Source organism: Hyla sarda, chromosome 8, assembly GCF_029499605.1.
Source record: "Hyla sarda isolate aHylSar1 chromosome 8, aHylSar1.hap1, whole genome shotgun sequence".
Classification (NCBI taxonomy): Eukaryota; Metazoa; Chordata; class Amphibia; order Anura; family Hylidae; genus Hyla; species Hyla sarda.
This window is the reverse complement of record NC_079196.1, coordinates 22623870-22645452: the sequence shown is the minus strand read 5'-3', so window position 1 is coordinate 22645452 and position 21583 is coordinate 22623870. Positions and strand designations below refer to the sequence as shown.

Here is a 21583-nt window from a genome sequence, read left to right as displayed (position 1 = left end):
AGCTGTCTGGGCATGCTGGGAGTTGTAGTTTTGCAACATCTGGAGGGCCACGGTTTAGAGACCACTGTAAACTGTGGCCCTCCGGATGTTGCTAGGCAACAACTCACCTAGCAGGACCCGGAAGCTGCCGCCGCCGCACGTGGGGGATCCCCGCCTGGAGGATCGCGATCCGGGATCCAGGTAGGGACCTTCGGCGCCGACCCTCCCTGGATGGTTCCCCCGTTTTGCCCGGACACCGATAGGTGGGCAAAGCGGGGGAACCGAACTTTAACCCCCCCTCCCCCGGTCTGCTATCGGTCGGTCGCTCGGCTGACCAATAGCAGGGATAGGAGGGGTGGCAACCCTGCCACCAAACTCCTATCCCTTTAGGGGGATCTAGGGTGTCTCGGACACCTACGATCCCTCTTATTTTCCGGGTCACCGGGTCACCAGTGACCTGTATGACCCGGAATCGCGCAGATCGCAGGTCTGAATTGACCTGCGATTTGCGCGCATCGCGGTCATGGGGGGGTCTCAGGACCCCCCTCGGCGATGTGCCGGGATGCCTGCTGTTAGATAACAGCAGTCATCCCGGCCCGATCACCGCTACCGGTGAGGCGGCGCTCCCGGAACCCCGCGACGTACATGTACGTCACCGTGCGCCAAGTGACACTTCACGGCGCCGTACATGTACGTCGCTCGTCGTGAAGGGGTTAAGGTCCTTTAACCTTTCCTGGTACGTTTTATCCTGCAATCCATGTACTAGTTTAGTATCTTCTTTGTACTCTCTCTAGAGTATCTATATCCTTCTGGAGATACGGCCTCCAGTACTGCGCACAATACTCCAATTGAGGTCTCACCAGTGTTCTGTAGAGCGGCATGAGCACTTCTCTCTTTCTACTGCTTATACCTCTCCCTATACTTCTAAGATGGAACCAAGGTGGAAGAGAAGCGCAAGGAAACGAGAGAAGGTAATAGCTTCAACCAGACGGACTGAGCGCCGATGCAGGGAAGTTAAACGCACCGCCTTACACTTCACACTCTATCTACAGATTGTGGGGTCTCAGTGCTGAAACATGAACGATCAAAACTTAAAAAAAAAAAAAAGTTATGAATTATTTTTTAAATGGGCACTGTCAGTTACAAACACTTTTGATACGTTGTAAAGCGTGTATAACCAGTAGGTTTTGTAATTGCTTTCATTAGAAAATTTTCAGTATTTCATACTGATAAAGCCAGTCAAACAACTGCCCCCCTGCCTGCTTGGACACATACTAGTCCTGCTGTGTCCATGAGTCATCACCTATGTCTTGGACACACTTCCTTGATTGACAGCTGTGAGTGCAGGGATCACAGCTGGAGGAAAAATCCTCCCACTGTCAGCTTGTGCCCTACTACTGTCAGTGAGGACAAGCTGGGAGTTGTAGTTTTGCTAATGCTAGGGGAGATGTGAGCAGACAACATACTGAGGGAGGGGGCGGAGACCTGCACAGTCAGGCCACACCCCCTCCCTTTGAGAGGAATTCAGACTAGCGAGCTAAATTAAAAGTGTAATAAAAAAATAAATAAATAGGTGCTAGACACATAAAAGGTACTGAGTGATATATTAAAAAAATAAAAATTTTGTTGGATCTGACGGGTACACATTAAGTCTATACCCACGCTTAGAGTACGCCATGGTATACACCGGAATACAATTTTTTAAGGTATCTTGGAGGTAAACCTGTGGTGTTCAGCTCAAATGTGATGTGTTACTCAAACTGAGGGGCAATTAGGGTGCGTTCACACTGAGGAATTGGAGAGAAATCGTCGTGTAGAAATTCTGCCGCAGAATATACGGGTTTTATTTTTTTTGCGCGAAATTCGGAAAATATGAGGAAACTGTTTTTTGCTTTTTTTTGTTTGCTGGACTACAACCACAATTAGAATTTCCCTTTTTATCTATTTTTTTTTCGCACGGAATTTCTAAATCAATGTCGGGTGGAAATAAAAAAAATTTCTATTGACATCAATGGGATTCTGTTTGCGGATTCCGCTGGAAGAATGAATATGCTCTTTCTTCAGGCGGAGAGGAATTCCGCCGCAGAATTGTGAACTGAAAAGCGCAAAATACATTATAGCCTATGGCCAGATGAGATGCTCAATTTTTTAAAGTTAATAATGTGTATGGCTAAGTTCATACCTGCGTTGAATTTTGTAATGGGGAAGGTGGATCTATTACCCGTTATGTAATGGTGCAGGCAGATCTGTTATGTTATAGTAAAGTTGGCGCAAAAACCATACAAAAGTCGCAAAAATACACCAGCCCAGACTTAGCTTTTTGGTGTACGTGAAGAGTGAAATTTCCGAAAATGTGTAACTTCACAAAATTCATCAAATGCCATTTGATAAATGGAGTGCTCCTACACATTACCAGCACACAAAATGGTGGAAAAAAAGCTTCACTAAGGCCCCTTTCGCACTACAGGTATCATCCTGTAAAAAACCTCCGTTATTACTCCCAGCAAAAAGTCCTGAAAATGGCCATCAAAAATCTCATTCATGTCAATGGGAATTTTTTAACATCCTTTTGCATCAGTTATGTCCAGTATTGCTAATGTCAGTTATTTTTGCCGGCACAAAAGACAGTGCCTGCACTAATTTTTGGTCCGGCATAAAAAAAAATTAAAAAAAATCGTGAAAAACCGGACATTGAAATTTAACATTGAAGTCTATGGGAACCGGATGTTAAAAAAAAAAACATCAGTTCTCATCAGGTTTTTTAACATCCGTTTTTTGTACCAAGTATGCTCAGTACAGCTTTACAAAAAAAGGGTTAAAGGAAAACTGTCAGCTTTCTCCCCCCGCACTAACCAGCTGTACTGACTGGTAGTGCGGGGAACGCTGAGCAGTTTAATGCTTACCGTGCCCAGATCCGCCGCGCCGTTCGGCCCTAATCTTCTATTTTCAGGATATGCTAATTAGGTGCTAACTTGCACCGGCCGGGCTAACTGGCACTCTGTCGTCAGCATTTCTGGCCGCAGCGCCGTCCAGCTCATCAATATTCCTACTCTCTCTCTTCATTACAGAGCGGGGAGAAGAGGGAGAGGCGGAGGGAGGAGAGGAATATTGATGAGCTGGGCGGCGCTGCGGCCAGAAACGCTGACATCAGAGTGCCAGTTAGAACAGCCGATGCTAGCTAGCACCTCATTAGCATATCCAGAAAATAGAATATTACGGGCAAACGGCGCAGCGGATCCAGGCACGGTAAGGATCAAACTGATCAGCCAGTACCGCTAGTTTGTGCAGCTGACAGTTTTCCTTTAAAAACCTGATTTAAAAAAACGGATGTAACTGGTAATAACGGATGATAACGGATGAACAACATCAAGTTTTTTAAGGCTTGTTTCACACTAGCAAATTACTCCGTTTAGCAAGTTCCGTCGCTAGTTCCGTCCTAAAATCATCTGTCACCGGCAGTAACCAAATCCTATACGTCCGTTAGAAAATCCCATTATAGTCTATGGGATTTTTCTAATATCCGTTTTAATCCATTATAGTCCGTTATTGATAACGGACGTTATTTAGTGACGGAAGAAAATAGTTCATGAACAGTTATCAATAACGGACTATAATGGGTTAAAACGGATATTAGAAAAATCCCATAGACTATAATGGGATTTTCTAACGGACGTATAGGATTTGGTTACTGCCGGTGACAGCTGATTTTAGGACGGAACTAGCGACGGAACTTGCTAAACGGAGTAATTTGCTAGTGTGAAACAAGCCTTAGAAAAAAAACATTAAAAATAACAGACGATGGTCATCAGTTATCATCCGTTATTACAAGTTATTGCATCCGTTTTTTTCCCATCCGTTATTGTAAAATGACGGCAGTAAAAAAGCAGGATGATACCTGTAGTGTGAAAGGGGCCTTATATCCACAATGATAAATGCCCCAGAATACCCCCATTTCTGGGTCAAACTGATGCCTCCAGCTGTTGCAAAACTACAACTCCCAGCATGCCCGGACAGCCTTTGGCTGTCCGAGCATGCTGGGAGTTGTAGTTTTGCAACAGCTGGAGGCACCCTGCTTGGGAAACACTTGACAACTATTGAGAACTATTTTGAGGAGATTTTTTGGAGAAGTATCCTCAGTAGATGGGAACTTCACAAAGCGGAACTTCATCCTCCCGGAACCCAAATTCTTATCCAAGTTCCCTCCCGAGTCGCCCTCGTTGCACTCCAACTATACGCAATAGGGTGTCGCCGTGAATTCCTTCCCCCTTTCGATTCCCGTGCACGTTGGAGACGGTGGCCGGCTTTTTGGGGCTCGTTCGGGACACCCAGTGTGATATCTGGCAGCACCATGACCAAGGAGGACAACAAGGGGTAAGATGGCGGCAGGGCCGAGGATTAACCCGTGCCTTGCCTTATGGCGAGTGCTCAGAGTCACGTGTGCGGTGCACCAGATTTTTGAGGAACTACGAGTGTCAGAAGCGTCTGTCAGCCATGCTGGGACTTGTAGTGCAGTGACAGCTTGCTGGTGGACGGTGTTTGTGATTGTCACAGGCAGCCAAGACTGGTCAGTCTCCTCAGGACATGTATGATGCAACATGATGGCGCAGAACTACAACACCCATCATGCCCTGACAGGCTCCAGGAGAGACTATTCCTATACATCAGTGTTTCCCAATCTGCAGCTCCCCAGCTGTTGCAGAACTACAACCCCCAGCGTGAGCTGACCAGGCATCATGGGAGTTATAGTTATGCAGAGGGTTGGGGAACACTGATTAAACCTAAAATAACATTAACCCCTTCATAGTGGATAGTTTAATGAGTTTTTTTTCCTACTAATCAGCAAGTGACAATGTATCCAGGGAAATATGGTGTCATGGGGGGCTTTATATGCAGCAGGGTCTGTGCTCACATGGGGGTCATGTGTCTGTATTAGTGTTGAGCACAAATATCCTTAATGCAAATTTTTATTGCGAATATCGGCACTTTGCGATTTCGCGAATATTTTGAATATGGTCCTATATATTTGTAATTACGAAAAATTTGTTTTTTTCACATGCAAATTTTTATGTGAATTTTCCATGGAAAAAAGTGAACGAACATAGCGAATATGTGAATTTCGCAAACATAGGACGAATAATCATCAATATATTCGTGAAATATCGCAAATTTGTATATGGCCCCTGCCGCTCATGACTAGTCTGGATGTAGGGTCATATTGTACACCAGGGGTCATATGTCTGTATGTAGGGTCATATTGTACACCAGGGGTCATGTGTCTGTATGTAGGGTCATATTGTACACCAGGGGTCATGTGTCTGTATGTAGGGTCATATTGTACACCAGGGGTCATGGGTCTGTATGTAGGGTCATATTGTACACCAGGGGTCATGTGTCTGTATATAGGGTCATATTGTACACCAGGGGTCATGTGTCTGTATGTAGGGTCATGTGTCTGTATGTAGGGTCATATTGTACACCAGGGGTCATGTGTCTGTATGTAGGGTCATATTGTACACCAGGGGTCACGTGTCTGTATGTAGGGTCATATTGTACACCAGGGGTCACGTGTCTGTATGTAGGGTCATATTGTACACCAGGGGTCATGTGTCTGTATGTAGGGTCATATTGTACACCAGGGGTCACATGTCTGTATGTAGGGTCATATTGTACACCGGGGGTCATGTGTCTGTATGTAGGGTCATATTGTACACCAGGGGTCATATGTCTGTATGTAGGGTCATATTGTACACCAGGGGTCATATGTCTCTATGTAGGGTCATATTGTACACCGGGGGTCATATGTCTGTATGTAGGGTCATATTGTACACCGGGGGTCATGTGTCTGTATGTAGGGTCATATTGTACACCGGGGGTCATGTGTCTGTATGTAGGGTCATATTGTACACCAGGGGTCATGTGTCTGTATGTAGGGTCATATTGTACACCAGGGGTCATGTGTCTGTATGTAGGGTCATATTGTACACCAGGGGTCATGTGTCTGTATGTAGGGTCATGTGTCTGTATGTAGGGTCTTATTGTACACCAGGGGTCATGTGTCTGTATGTAGGGTCATATTGTACACCAGGGGTCATGTGTCTGTATGTAGGGTCATATTGTACACCAGGGGTCATGTGTCTGTATGTAGGGTCATATTGTACACCAGGGGTCATGTGTCTGTATGTAGGGTCATATTGTACACCAGGGGTCATGTGTCTGGATGTAGGGTCATATTGTACACCAGGGGTCATGTGTCTGTATGTAGGGTCATATTGTACACCAGGGGTCATGTGTCTGTATGTAGGGTCATATTGTACACCAGGGGTCATGTGTCTGTATGTAGGGTCAGATAATTTGTTAAAGCTTTGTTAAACTTCTCAAACTTCATAGACTTATGTCAAGATTTATGTGAAGCTCATTCAGACCCCAGATTAGAAACCCCTATCTTTCATACTTCAGACCTAACCCCAAAGTGCAAAACATATTCAGATACCAGGTCAGAACCCAAAACTCATTCAGACTTGGGACTAGACACCTAAGTGCATTCAGACTCCAGATCAGAACCTTAAGACTTAGGGGTCTGATCTGAAGTCTGAATGCACTTAGGAGTCTAGTTCCACATCTGAACGAGTTAAGGGGTTCTAATCTGGCAACTGAATATGTTTAGGGGTCTGATTTATAAAGTCTGAATGCATATAAGGGGTCTGATCTGGAGTCTGATTACATGGACCCCTATATATGCATCAAGACTCCTAAACTCGATCAGACCCTTAAGTGCACATAGATTTAAATCAGACCCCTAAACTCAATCAGGTCCAAGACTAGACCCATTGGGGGAGATTTATCAAAGGATTTAGACTGTTTTTTCTTGTCTTAATTTGTCGCACAGAAAGTCGCAGTCTAAATATGTGCAACTTTTCTGCGACTTTTGCTCTAGAGGATTTTTAGAACATTCCAGTCTATTTTAGATGGAAATGCATTGGAAAATGCCTTGGTGCTGAATTTATCAAAAGCGACTTTTCAGCGACAAGTTGCATCGGCTCAAAGTACGCCAAAATGTCAGACCATGTTGGAGCAGGTTTAAATACAGTCTAAAGCAGAGATCCCGAAGTCTGTGCACAGAATATATCAAGAGCCATGCGACTTTTGATAAATTAGGTGCACAATAGACCAGACTAACCCTCTGTAGTTTGGTCTATATTGATGCGGGAAATAGACACCTTTGATAAATATCCCCCATTGACTTCAAATCAGACCCCCTATGTGCATTCAGACTTCAATTCAGACCCTAAATGTATTCTGATGACAGATCAAAACTCCTTTCTCATTCAGGTACCAAATTAGACCCCAAAATGCATTCATACTCCAGATCAGACCCCTAAAATGTCTTCACATCAGACCCCTAAAATGTTTTCAGATCAGACCCCTAAAATGTCTCCAGATCAGACCCCTAAAATGTCTTCACATCAGACCCCTAAAATGTTTTCAGATCAGACCCCTAAAATGTCTTCAGATCAGACCCCTAAAATGTCTTCACATCAGACCCCTAAGTGCATTCAGATCAGACCCCTATGTGCATTCAGATCAGACCCCTAAGTGCATTCAGATCAGACCCCTAAGTGCATTCAGATCAGACCCCTAAGTGCATTCAGATCAGACCCCTAAGTGCATTCAGATCAGACCCCTAAGTGCATTCAGATCAGACCCCTAAGTGCATTCAGATCAGACCCCTAAGTGCATTCAGATCAGACCCCTAAGTGCATTCAGATCAGACCCCTAAGTGCATTCAGATCAGACCCCTAAGTGCATTCAGATCAGACCCCTAAGTGCATTCAGATCAGACCCCTAAGTGCATTCAGATCAGACCCCTAAGTGCATTCAGATCAGACCCCTAAGTGCATTCAGATCAGACCCCTAAGTGCATTCAGATCAGACCCCTAAGTGCATTCAGATCAGACCCCTAAGTGCATTCAGACTTCAGATCAGACCCCAAACTGCATTCAGACTTCAGATCAGACCACTAAGTGTATTCAGACCCCTAAACTTAGTTCATCCTCAGACCAGACCCCTAAACTCCTTCAAATACTTGATCTCCACCTATGGTATCTCTGCCAGTAGCTGGGCAAACATAAATACATTTTTTTTTTGCAGTGAACTAGACATAAAGATACAAATAAATTCTTTTTAATATTGCCTCCAATTATCCAGAGATTCTAATAATTCTAATAACCAGTGCGATACATTGTAACAGAATTTCTCAGCAACTCAACAAGTAGATTTTTCTGCGTTGTCTATTAATCTTTAATACATTATAATACCAGGTTAAGGCTACAAACGTACATGTGCAGATTTTGCTGCGGATTTTGCAACTCCAGGAAAGTCCTAACATTTTGCAGAAAATCTGCGGCAAAATAAGTGCGAGATTCCCTAAAGCAACTTTCTGTACAAGCAGTGTAGCAGAGCCGTCTCTGCGACGACACAGTTGTATTGCCGAGCTGAGATTGCACAACCCCCCGGTCACGAGCATAGCCAGTGCCGTCACCATGTCAGAGGGTAGATTGACTGACGGGCACATGTGCGGCTTCCTTCATCCCTGGCATAGAGTCATGGTGGGCGGCGCGGCTTCTCCTCAGTCATCGTATATGTCATCTGCGGTGACATTCCAGCATCTTCGCACTATCCCTTCCCCCCCCCCCCCCCCCTCGTTGAGTTTTGGAGATCGCAGTCTTGGCTTTGTGGGCGAGGCCCTGAGAAGTGATCCCTGTCAGACAGGTGCCAGGGTAGAGCTTGGTATATGTGCCGCCATACTGAGTGGGCCGCCACTTTAAGTGAAGACAGATGTGTGGCTCCTTACAAGAGGAAAAAAAAAACACCATCCTGTCGCTCTCCAGCTGTTGCAAAACTACAACTCCCAGCATGCCCTGACAGCCGCAGGCTGTCAGGGCATGCTGGGAGTTGTAGTTTTGCAACAGCTGGAGTGCCACAGAATGGTGATCATTGGGGTAACACAGTAATGAACCAAGCTCTTGTTTTGGTTGGCACTGAATGTTTCCATTTACTGACAGCAAGCAGAGATCGTAAAACTGATATGTTCAAAAGTTGCAGAACATTATGCAGCGTAGACATATGTCTTTTTCTCGCTTGCCTCTGATAAGAAGGTCTCGCTCTGCCAGGGTGACGCAGGTGTCAGGCTGGCGTCTGGGGGGGGGGGGGGGGTTATCGCAGACTGAGACGCTGTGGTTTGGACACACCAGACCCTCTTCTTCCTCCCTCTCTGTAGAGTCTTTTGTTGCGCCCCCGCCATCGTCATCACATCCACACCTGTATCGTCTGCACACGGGGGGCTTCATACTGTCACGGCGTCTTCTGCAGGGGGGTAATCGGCTCCATCACCCAACTGGTGCCACCTTCATACCCGCTGTGGTTTTTCTGCATGAGTTGTCCTGAATAGACTTCTATTCAGCTTTTCCTGTACTATCTGGGAAAGCTGGGTTATAGCCTGTATCCTGGGAAAACTTGTTTTTAGAGCTGTAGTTTGGTTGTCACCCAACTTTTCCGAAATCAGGTGCAAGTAAAACCCTGAAATGATACAACTATTTAAAACTTGACTGAAGAAGAGAACTCAAAGCCTCATCGTATCACAACAGAGTTAAAGGGGGACTCCCGTGGAAAACTTTTTTTTTTACAACATGTGCCAGAAAGTTAAGCAGATTTGTAAATCACTTCTATTAAAAAATCTTAATCCTTCCAGTACTTTTTAGGGGCTGTATACTAAAGAGAAATCCAAAAAAGAAATGCATTTCCTCTGATGTCATGGCCACAGTGCTCTCTGCTGACCTCTGCTGTCTGTTTTAGGAACTGTCCAGAGCAGCATATGTTTGCTATGGGGATTTTCTCCTGCTCTGGACAGTTTCTAAAATGGACAGCAGAGGTCAGCAGAGAGCACTGTGGTCATGACATCAGAGGAAATGCATTTCTTTTTTGGATTTCTCTTTAGTATACAGCCCCTAAAATGTACTGGAAGGATTAAGATTTTTTAATAGAAGTGATTTACAAATCTGTTTAACTTTCTGGCACCAGTTGATTTAAAAAAAATAAATAAATAAAAAAAATAAAAGTTTTCCACGGAAGTACCCCTTTAAGGTTATACGTAACAGTGGGAGTTGTAGTCTAACAGTTGCAGACCGCTGCATTAAGGGTGCGTTCACACGCTCTTTGTTTTTGCGGGTTTTCCGCTGTGTATTTGAAAGGGTGCGGGCTCTACTCGGCTGTCCGCAGCAGATTTTCCACGAAGGAATTTACGCTGCAGAAAATCCGCCGCAAGCCCCATTGAATTCAGTAGGGACTGCGGCGGATTTTCCGCAGCGTAAATTCCTCTGCGGACAATCTTCTATGGACAGCCGAGAAGAGCCCGCCCCTTTCATATACGCAGCGCAAAACCCACAAAAACTAAGAGCGTGTGAACGCACCCTTAAGGGGTTATCAAGGGTCAGAAAAACATCTTTCTTCCAAAAACGGCTCCACAACTGTCCTCAGGTTGTGTGTCAGACCCCTATATGCTTATATGTTTAATAGAAGTAATTTACAAATCTGTTATCTTTCTGGCACCAGTTGATTTAAAAAAATAAAAAGAATGTTTTCCATCGGAGTACCCCTTTAATGTGAGATCTCTCTGTACCTGTCATGGCGTGACCCAGAGGCGGCGGGCAGCAAAGATGGGCAGCGAGATGCCGTCATGTCTGCGGGCACCATGGTCTCGCCCATTGTCCTCTCATACGATGATGCGATTTTGACCCCATCGTCTGCGTCCCCCCGGGGCCCCAGACATGAGGACAATAGATGTGATGTGGGGTCCTGAGGCCCCGTGATTAACCCCTTCCCTCTCCGTAGGGGGCAACTGAAGCCAGACCAGTCTGCTGGATTGTTTAGTCACTGTTAATGATGTGAACTAATTCTGTTCTTTTTATCTAAGAGCCGAGGAACGTTCTCTCGAATCACCCAAAGTGCTAGAAAAAGTGCAAACGTGTTACACTAAAAAAACGTGCACAGAGGATGCGGTCTATCCCAAGCCCTTCTCCGATAGGAGGGAGGCCCCCAACAAACCTTACCCTTCGCCTCCGGACCAAAAGGTGCCTGTGAGGTTCCAGGTTCGATGTCCCTTTTCGACGAAGCTACTAAGGGGCCACAAATGCTCCCGGCACCCCCCTTGGCGTTAGCCAAGGTATCTGCCCGCAGAGCCGATAATGGACGGTTCCCTGCCCGTGCAGGAGTACCCGGGGTGTTTGCAGGGAGGTGCGGAACCTGATGGCAACACACACCCCCACTAGACCGCCAGGAGGGACCCCCAGAAGGGCTACCGCATCCTGACAAATCCTGTGGACACTCTGTTTTGCTCCTGGGAAAGTAGAATGACAGCCAATTTATCAGCATCTACCAATCCCAGGCTGCAGCCCAGCTCCCCCAGGCTTCTGCATGACATACCGTATTTTTCGCCCTATAAGACGCACCCAATTTATAGGTGCAAAATCGAAAAAAATAAAGATTTTGAACCCAATAGTGGTCTTCAATCTGCGAACCTCCAGATGTTGCAAAACTACAACTCCCAGCATGCCCGGACAGCCGTTGGCTGTCCGGGCATGCTGGGAGTTGTAGTTTTGCAACATCTGGAGGTCCGCAGATTGAAGACCACTGCATAGGAGGTAATACTCACGTGTCCCCGCCGCTCCGGAACGTCTCTGCTGCCGGCCGGGTATCCTCGCTCTCCGTCGCCGCCATCACGTCATTACGCACGCCGACGCACGTACGCGACGACGTGATGACGAGGAAGGAGAGCGCCGGCCATACAGGGGATCCCTGAACGGAGAAGACACCGAGGAGGCAGGTAAGGTCCCTCCCGGTGTCCTGTAAGCACTAACCCGGCTATTCAGTCGGGCTCTTCGGGACAGCCACGGTGAAATCGCGATGGTCCCGAACAGCCCGACTGAACAGCCGGGTTAGTGTCACTTTCCCTTAAGACGCGGCGGTCAGCTTTGATCGCCGCGTCTGAAGGGTTAATACTGGGCATCACCGCGAACGGTGATGTCCTGTATTAGCCGCGGGTCCCGGCCGTTGATGGCCGCAGGGACCGCCGCGATAGGGGTGTATTTGCCGTATAAGACGCACCGACTTTTCCCCCCCAGTTTTGGGGAAGGAAAAGTGCGTCTTATACGGCGAAAAATACGGTATGTGCCTCATCCACTTCTACCTGTACCAGAGGTTTTGGCCTGATGTGGACTAACCTGCGGCTCTCCAGCTGCTGCAAAACTACAACTCCCAGCATGCCCTGATAGCAGACGTGAGAGTGAAGTGTTGGGGGCTGTCTGCTCTACAGGCATGCTGGGAATTTTACCGCATTATACAGTGAATAAAGCTTCATTTCCATTAGACCGGACAGACCCTTTAAAGGGGTACTCCGATGGAAAACTTTTTTTTTTTTTTTTTTAAATCAACTGGTGCCAGAAAGTTAAACAGATTTGTAAATGATTTCTATTAACCCCTTGGGGAACTAACCCATTTTGACCCTAAGGACCGGGAATTTTTTTGAATGTCACTTTAAGCATTAATAACTCTGGGATGCTTGTACTTATGAATTTGATTGTTTTTTCGTGACATATTCTTCTTTGTTAGTAGTAAATTTTCTTGGTGAAAAATTCCAAAATTTCATGAAAAATTTTAAAATGTAGCATATTTATAACTTTGAAGCTCTCTGCTTATAAGGGAAATGGAAATACCAAATAAATGATATATTGATTCATATATACAATGTGTCTATATTATGTTTGCATCATTAAATTTATGAGTTTTTACTTTTTTGAAGACATCAGAGGCTTCAAAGTGCAGCAGCAATTTTTCAAGTAAATTTCAAAATCTGAATTTTTCAGGGACCAGTTCAGTTTTGAAGTGAATTTGAGAGTCTTTATGTTAGAAATACCCCATAATGGACCCCATTATGAAAACTGCACCCCTCAACATATTTAAAATGACATTCAGAAAGTGTGTTAACCCTTTAGGTGTTTCACAGGAATAGCAGCAAAGTGGAGGCGCAAATTAACAATCTAAATTTTTTACACTAACATGTTCTTGTAGACCCATATTTATTTTTTTTTTTTTTTTACAAGGGGTAAAAGGAGAAAAATCCCCCTAAAATGTGTAAATCAATTTCTCTTGAGTAAGGAAATACCTCATATGCGTATGTAAAGTGTTCGGCGGGCGCAGTAGAGGGCTCAGAAGGGAGAATGGGATTTTGGAGAGCGAATTTTGCTGAAATGGTTTTTGGGGGGAATGTTGCATTTAGGAAGCCAATATGGTGCCAGAACAGCGAAAACCACCCCACATGGTATACTATTTGGGAAAATACACCCCACAAGGAACGTAACAAGTGGTACAGTGAGCCTTAACACCCCACTGGCGTTTGACGAATTTTCAATAAAGTTGGACGTGAAAATGACAAATTAAATTTTTTTTCACAAAAATGCTGATGTTACCCCAAATTTTTAATTTTCACAAGGTGTAATAGGTGAAAATTTCCCCCAAAATTTGAAACCCCATTTCTCTCGAGTAAGGAAATACCTCATATGTGGATATAAAGTGATCTGCGGGTGTACTAGAGGGCTCAGAAGGGAAGGAGCGACATTGGGCTTTCGGAAAGAGAATTTTGCTGAAATGTTTTTTGGGGGCATGTCGCATTTAGGAAGCCCCTATGGTGCCAGAACAGTAAAAAACAACCCACGTGACATTCTATTTGGGAAACTACACCCCTCACGGAACGTAATAAGGGGTGCAGTGAGCATTTACACCCCACTGGCGTTTGACAGATCTTTGGAACAGTGGGCTGTGCAAATTAAAAATTACATTTTTCATTTTCACGGACCACTGGTCCAAAAATCTGTCAGACACCTGTGGGGTGTTAAGGCTCACTATACCTCTTCTTACGTTCCGTGAGGGGTGTAGTTTCCAAAATGGGGTCACATGTGGGTATTTATCTTTTCGCGTTTATGTCAGAACCGCTGTAAAATCAGCCACCCCTGTGCAAATCACCAATTTAGGCCTCAAATGTACATGGTGCGCTCTCACTCCTGAGCCTTGTTGTGCACCCGCAGAGCAATTTACTCCCACATATGGGGTATCTCCGTACTTGACAAATTTTGGGGGTCTTATTTTCCTTTTAACTCTTGGGAAAATGAAAAGTAAAGGGCAACACCAGCATGTTAGTGTAAAATGTTTAAATTTTTTTACACTAACATGCTGGTGTAGACCCAAACTTTTCCTTTTCATAAGGGGTAAAAGGAGAAAAAGCCCCACAAAATTTGTAGTGCAATTTCTCCCGAGTACGGAAATACCCCATATGTGGCACTAAACTGTTTCCGTGAAATACGACAGGGCTCCGAAGTGAGAGAGTGCCGTTGGGCATTTGAGGCCTAAATTAGGGATTTTCATAGGGGTGTACCCGGATGCAAGCGTTACACTTGCCTCCTCCTCCAAAAATACTGTACGTCAGTTTTCCCCAAACAGGGGGCCTCCAGCTGTTGCAAAACTTCCAACATGCCTGGACAGTCACTGGGAGTTATTTTGCAACAGCTGGAGGCTCTGTTTTGGAAAAACTGACGTACAAGACGTTTTTAATTTTAATTGGTTTTAATTGGGGGGTGGGGGGGGCGACAATGTAAGGGTGTAGTGTATATGTAGTGTTTTGCTCTTTATTTAGGTTTAGTGTAGTGTAGTGTTTTTAGGGTACATTGACACGGGTGGGGGTTTACAGTGAGTTCTCAAACTTGAAGCGGGAAACTTGCTGTAAACCCCCGCCCATGTGAATGTACCCTGTACATTCACATGGGGGGGGGGGGGGCGCAAAACTACAACTCCCAGCATGCACTGACCGACCGTGCATGCTGGGAGTTGTAGTTATGAAACAGCTAGAGGCACACTGGTTGGGATTGGGAAACATTGAGTTAGGTAACAAACTACTGCAGTGTTTCCGCACCACTGTCTGTTTCCTAACTCATTGTTTCCTAACCCATGTGCCTCCAGCTGTTGCAAAACTACAACTCCCAGCATGCATGGTCTTTCAGTGCATGCTGGGGGTTATAGTTTTGCAACAGCAGGAGGCACACAGGTTGGGAAACACTGAGTTAGGCAAGAGACAATGTTTCCCAACCAGTGTGCCTTCAGTTGTTGCAATACTTTAACTCCCAGTATGCCCAGATAGCCGAAGGGCATGTTGGGAGTTGTAGTTACTTTCCTCTATAGCCTACAGCTGCTAAAAAGTACTGGAAGGGTAAAGATTTTTTAATAGAAGTAATTTCAAATCTGTTTAACTTTCTGGCACCAGTTGATTTAAAAAAAATAATAATAATGTTTTCCACCGGAGTACCCCTTTAAGCCAGTGTTTCCCAACCAGGGTGCCTTCAGATGTTGCAAAACTACAACTCCCAGCATGCCTGGACAGCCTTTGGCTGTCCAGGCATGCTGGGAGTTGTAGTTTTGCAACATCTGGAGGCACCCTGGTTGGGAAACAATGCTTTAAGCTGTATATCGGGGGGTCCCCCCTTAGTGTAGTACAATGACCGATGTGGGTGAAGTGTCCGGCGGGTTTCCCACACTCATTTGTCATACTCGGCTGACACTGCGCACATACAATCGCAGGGAGCGCGGTTAATTTGTGCCGCCACCTTCTTAACTTGCGGGCTGCCATGGGAACCTGGCATCTCGGGCAGCGTTGAGAGTAAATATTTTAGCTGATTTGCATGTGTGTAAAGAGGCTGCATTGTGCGTCTGAAGTGCAGCGGGCGCAGACCCCCCACATGGCAGCGGGCAAGGCAGATGGGCTCATAGGGGCGCACTTCATTGTGAGGGGCCGGGCATATGCGGAGCTCACCCATTCACTAGAAGTAATCATCACAGCTTAGGGGTCACTTACTTTCGTAGGAGGGGAGGGGGATAATGCACACCAGTGAGTCTATAGAGCAGTGCCTAGCTCCATCTGCCCGTGTCCCGCTGTAATGAGACCCTGTCATCTACCAGCTCTGCTACATCAGCTATTAGATACAACACACACACTACATCATTGTACACCAAGCCTCAGGTGACCCCCCTGGTGTCCGGATTTTAGGGGCCGCACCTGTCATCTAAGAGTACGTTCACATGGGGCAGAAAATCTGCAGCATATTATGGCAGCACCAGAGTGGACGGGATAGGTCGAAAAGTCCACCTTATGCTGCAGAAAATCCATGGTTTTTCTGTCCAAAGGAAAAGTTGCTGAGTTGCCCATAGCAACCAATCAGATCGCTTCTTTCATTTTTGAAAAGGCCTCTGAAAAATGATAGAAGCGATCTGATTGGTTGCTATGGGCAACTTTTCCTCTGGACAGGTTTTGATAAATCTCCCCCCCCCCCCCCCCCCCCCCCCCCCCCATATGTACTGCGGCAGGGCTCCACAAATGTGTTAGGAATCCGGAAGCCAGAAAAAAAGTTAGATCAGTCATTATTTCCTCAACTCTGTGTCACAGTCTTTACTGTCCCCTTATCTTCCTGTGTCAGTCATTACGGTATCCTCCTCTCCCCTTGTGTCACAGTCATTACTGTCCCCCTGTGTCAGTCACTATTGTCCCCCTCATTTTTCCATGTCACTCATTCCTTTCCCTTATTACTGTCCCCTCATCTCTCCCTTGTCACAGTCATTAGTGTCCCCTCATTTTTTGTTAGTCACTACTGTCCCTCATATCTCCTCCTATGTATCATTACTGTCCCTACATCTTCCCCTGTGTGTCACAATCATTACTGTCCCTACAGCTCCCCCCTGTGTGTCACAGTCATTACTGTCCCTACATCTCCCTCTGTGTGTCACAGTCATTACTGTCCCTACATCTCCCCCTGTGTGTCACAGTCATTACTGTCCCTACATCTCCCCCTGTGTGTCACAGTCATTACTGTCCCTACATCTCCCCCTGTGTCAGTCATTACTGTCCCTACATCTCCCCCTGTGTCACAGTCATTACTGTCCCTACATCTCCCCCTGTGTCACAGTCATTACTGTCCCTACATCTCCCCCTGTGTGTCACAGTCATTACTGTCCCTACATCTCCCCCTGTGTCACAGTCATTACTGTCCCTACATCTCCCCCTGTGTCAGTCATTACTGTCCCTACATCTCCCCCCTGTGTGTCACAGTCATTACTGTCCCTACATCTCCCCCTGTGTGTCAGTCATTACTGTCCCTACATCTCCCCCTGTGTGTCACAGTCATTACTGTCCCTACATCTCCCCCCTGTGTGTCACAGTCATTACTGTCCCTACATCTCCCCCTGTGTGTCAGTCATTACTGTCCCTACATCTCCCCCTGTGTGTCACAGTCATTACTGTCCCTACATCTCCCCCTGTGTGTCACAGACATTACTGTCCCTACATCTCCCCCTGTGTGTCAGTCATTACTGTCCCTACATCTCCCCCTGTGTGTCACAGTCATTACTGTCCCTACATCTCCCCCTGTGTGTCACAGTCATTACTGTCCCTACATCTCCCCCTGTGTGTCACAATCATTAGGGTTCCCTCATCTCCCCCTGTGTGTCACAGTCATTACTGTCCCTACATCTCCCCCTGTGTGTCACAGTCATTACTGTCCCTACATCTCCCCCTGTGTGTCACAGACATTACTGTCCCTACATCTCCCCCTGTGTGTCACAGTCATTACTGTCCCTACATCTCCCCCTGTGTGTCACAATCATTAGGGTTCCCTCATCTCCCCCTGTGTGTCACAGTCATTACTGTCCCTACATCTCCCCCTGTGTCACAGTCATTACTGTCCCTACATCTCCCCCTGTGTGTCACAGACATTACTGTCCCTACATCTCCCCCTGTGTGTCACAATCATTAGGGTTCCCTCATCTCCCCCCTGTGTATAACATGGCCCAATGTACTGAATATGCCACAAGAGATTGTCCAATCAGATTTCTATACAGATTATGCAAATTAATATATATATATATTTTTTTTTTAAATCCCTCATTTGCAAATTGTTGGACGTATAACCTAAAGGCCTATGTTAATATTTGGGCACATCTAACCACCGATTTATATTTATGATTGCACTGTACACTCGTGCCCTCCAGCTGTTGCCAAACTACAATTCCCAGCATGCTCTTGGACAGCCTTTTGATGGGCAATAGGTTAATATCAGTGTCCTCCAATCCACAACTGTTACAAAACTACAATTCCCAGCTGGGAGTTGTAGTTTTGCAGCTGCAATAGACCAAGGTTGGAGTCCACTGCTGTACATCAGGGATAAAGCGCCTGTTCTATAGGGACATGTGTTGCCTTGTTAATACCTCCGTCCATAGGAAAGTCCTCAGGGACCACCATATATATATATATATATATATATATATATATATATATATATATAGCGCAAACGTCCAAAATCACAGCACAAGACAGGTCACGGATCTTCAAAGCAACTGGGTAGTCTTTATTGTCCCCCACAACAAGTGCCACGTTTCGGCAGTAGTAGCCTTTATCAAGCATTTACTGCGGCTACTACTGTCGAAACGTTGCACTTGTTGTGGGGACAATAAAGACTACCCAGTTGCTTTGAAGATCCGTGACCTGTCTTGTGCTGTGATTTTGGACGTTTGCTACAAATATCCCGGGCTGGCTGCCTGGGCAACCACAGGCACAGAGTTCGAACCTCCGGTGCGGTCTCACCACCTTCTATCTATACATCTATCTATATCTATATCTATATATATATATATATATATATATATATATATATATATAGCCGGGGTTCCCAGATGAGAATGTCTGCCACATATTGGAAAGTCCGATCCCTACAGACCGTGTGCTAATAGAATGACAACCCTTTACAACTTCTCACCAACATTGAGGCATTAAAGGGGTTATCCAGGAATTTATTTTTTTATATACATCAGCAGAGAGCACTGTTCTTCATACTGGAAAGAACTGCACAAATTCCTCTGGAGCATACAGCAGCTGATAAGTACTAGAAGGATTAAGATTTTTTTTTATAGAAGTAATTTACAAATCTTCGGTCTTAGGGTTTATGGGGACATCAGGCTGCAGGGTCATCTCTCCGCACCAGTCTGATTTAGTCTCATTTAGTAATGTAATTATATTAAATCTACAGTGTCCATTTCCTCTGTTATTCCTCCTGGAAATGTATTAATAAAACAGCCGTATGTGTTAGATATGCCAATCAAGTTCATTGCTTTCGGCAGGATCAGGTGACAGTATAATGCAGTGTTTTGCAGTGTGCCTCCAGCTGTTGCAAAACTGCAACTCCTAGCATGCCGTTGGCTGTCCGGGCATGCTGGCAGTTGTAGTTTTGCAACAGCTGCAGGACTGCAGGTTGGACATTCCAGTTCCAGTGCATGTAATACAGTGGTCACCATACTGTTGCCCCCTAGATGTTGCAAAACCACAACTCCCGGCATGCTGGGAGTTGTAGTTTTGCAACATCTGGAGATCCACAGTTTGGGGAGCATTGGTGTAATATAAGAACTGAAGTGGCTTTGCAAACATGGGGATCGTTTTAATCGTATTGAGCCACAGAATAAAGATAACATGTCCGCTTTACCACAAACTGCGCTGCGTAAAAATGTAAACCCCCAAAAATGGCAAAATTGCATTTTTTTTATTAATAATAATAATAATAAAAATAATAACATTTTTTCCATTGCATCATATGTATTATGATATAATGAGTGATGTCATTACAAAGTACAATTGGATGCGCAAAAAACAAGCCCTCATATGTGTCTGTACTTGAAATAATAAGAGTTATGCTTCTTAAAAGGCGCGAAGGAGGGAAAAAAACAAAAAGAAGAAAACGCAAAAATGAAAATGAACTTTCTATTAAAGGGTACCTCTCATCAAAAAAACTTTTGATAGATTAATGTATGCAGAATAACTTTACATTTGCATGTTATTAAAAAATATGCTTCTTTCTATTTCATTTTCCACTTTGAAGAAATGACCACTAGGGGTCTCCCTACCAGTCCTGGCAGCAAGCATTTCAGACTCATGCTGGAGTCCTAAACACTACGAGCTGCCAGTCTGCTTTGTTCACAGCGGAGAACACTCAGAGCTGCCAGCCTGCTTTGTTCACAGCATGTTTGGCTGTGAACAAAGCAGGCTGGCAGCTCTGAGTGTTTAGGACTCCAGCATGAGTCAGAAATGCTTGCTGACAGGACTGAGCGGGAAGAATACAATAGAAAGAAGCATATTTTATATTAACATGCTATTGGAAAGTTATTCAACATTCATTAATCTAAAATATATCAAAAGTTTATTTGATGAGAGGTACCCTTTAAGTTTCTTTTCTTTAGAAAAAAAAAAAAAACAGCGCCACCTCCTTATCATCTGGTTGTTTGTAGTATTGCAGCTCAGTTCCTTTGAAGTGAATGGAGCCAAGCTGTAATACCACACGCAACCTGAAGACAGGGGGGGTACTATTTTTGGAAGAAATCAGCTCAACTTTTTATTTTTTTTTATTCCTGGATAAAAACTTTAAAGGGGTACTCCAGTGAAATTTATTATTATTATTTTTTTAAATCAACTGATGCCAGAAAATTATACAGATTTGTGAATTACTTCTATATAAAATTCTTAACCCTTCCAGTACTTATCAGCTGCTGTATACTACAGAGGAAGTTGTGTAGTTCTTTCCAGTCCGACCCCAGTGCTCTCTGCTGACACCTCTGTCCGTGTCAGGAACTGTCCAGAGCAGGAGAGGTTTGCTATGGGGATTTGCTTGTACTATGGACAGTTCCTGACATGGACAGAGAGAACTATGGTCAGACTGGAAAGGACTACACAACTTCCCGTGGAGCATATACAGCAGCTGATAAGTACTGGAAGGATTAAGATTTTTATATAGAAGTAATTTACAAATCTGTATCACTTTTTGGCACCAGTTGATTTGAAAAAAATGTGTTTTCCGCCAGAGTACCCCTTTAAAATGAATGGGGCTGAGGTGTAATACCACGCACGGCCTGTAGACCAGCTGTGGCGCTGTTTTTTGTAAGAAAGCGGCCATGTTTTTCTAATGCTGTATTACCGTACGCCCCATTGTACCATTCACCATCCATAGAACTAAAACCGCCTGGTAAATTTATTATTGTAATGAATAGTAAATGACATAATTGCGGCGCGGTTTATGGTATGTAATGGGTGGTGAATGGCGGAGGCGGATTATTGTGGACATTCACCAGCGGTCGTGTTAATAGAGCGAATTGTTTGGCGCTGAGGAGACGTCGCGGATTGTGATGTAAATGGGATGTAAATGGCGCTGCACACGGAGGGGCTCCGGGGATGTGGCCCCGGCTTTTGTTACACAACACATCAATCATCCCGCTCTGCCATTGTGCGGCCCGCTTCCATTTAGCCCCCCCATGTGTGGCTCCCCGCGAGACCCTCGCTTATAGATTTTTATTTCTCCTCTGATAGCGCGGATTAATATGCCTGTCACTGGACGCCATTCACATCCACCACGGCGACATCATCTTTTCAGGACACTGCAAAAAAAAAAAAAAATGATTGAGATGAAGGACACAGCAG

The 21583-nt window shown here is 45.1% G+C and overlaps 1 protein-coding gene across 1 annotated transcript in view; it reads left to right on the top strand.

The window, feature by feature from the left end:
* The first annotated feature begins 4191 nt into the window (after nucleotides 1-4191).
* The window catches only part of DARS1 (aspartyl-tRNA synthetase 1), a 102694-nt gene continuing 85302 nt past the window's right edge, over nucleotides 4192-21583 (top strand). The window contains exon 1 of the mRNA XM_056533321.1: nucleotides 4192-4350. Coding sequence (XP_056389296.1) covers nucleotides 4328-4350 — 23 coding nt within the window. The 5' untranslated portion in view covers nucleotides 4192-4327. The remainder of the gene's footprint in view (nucleotides 4351-21583) is intronic.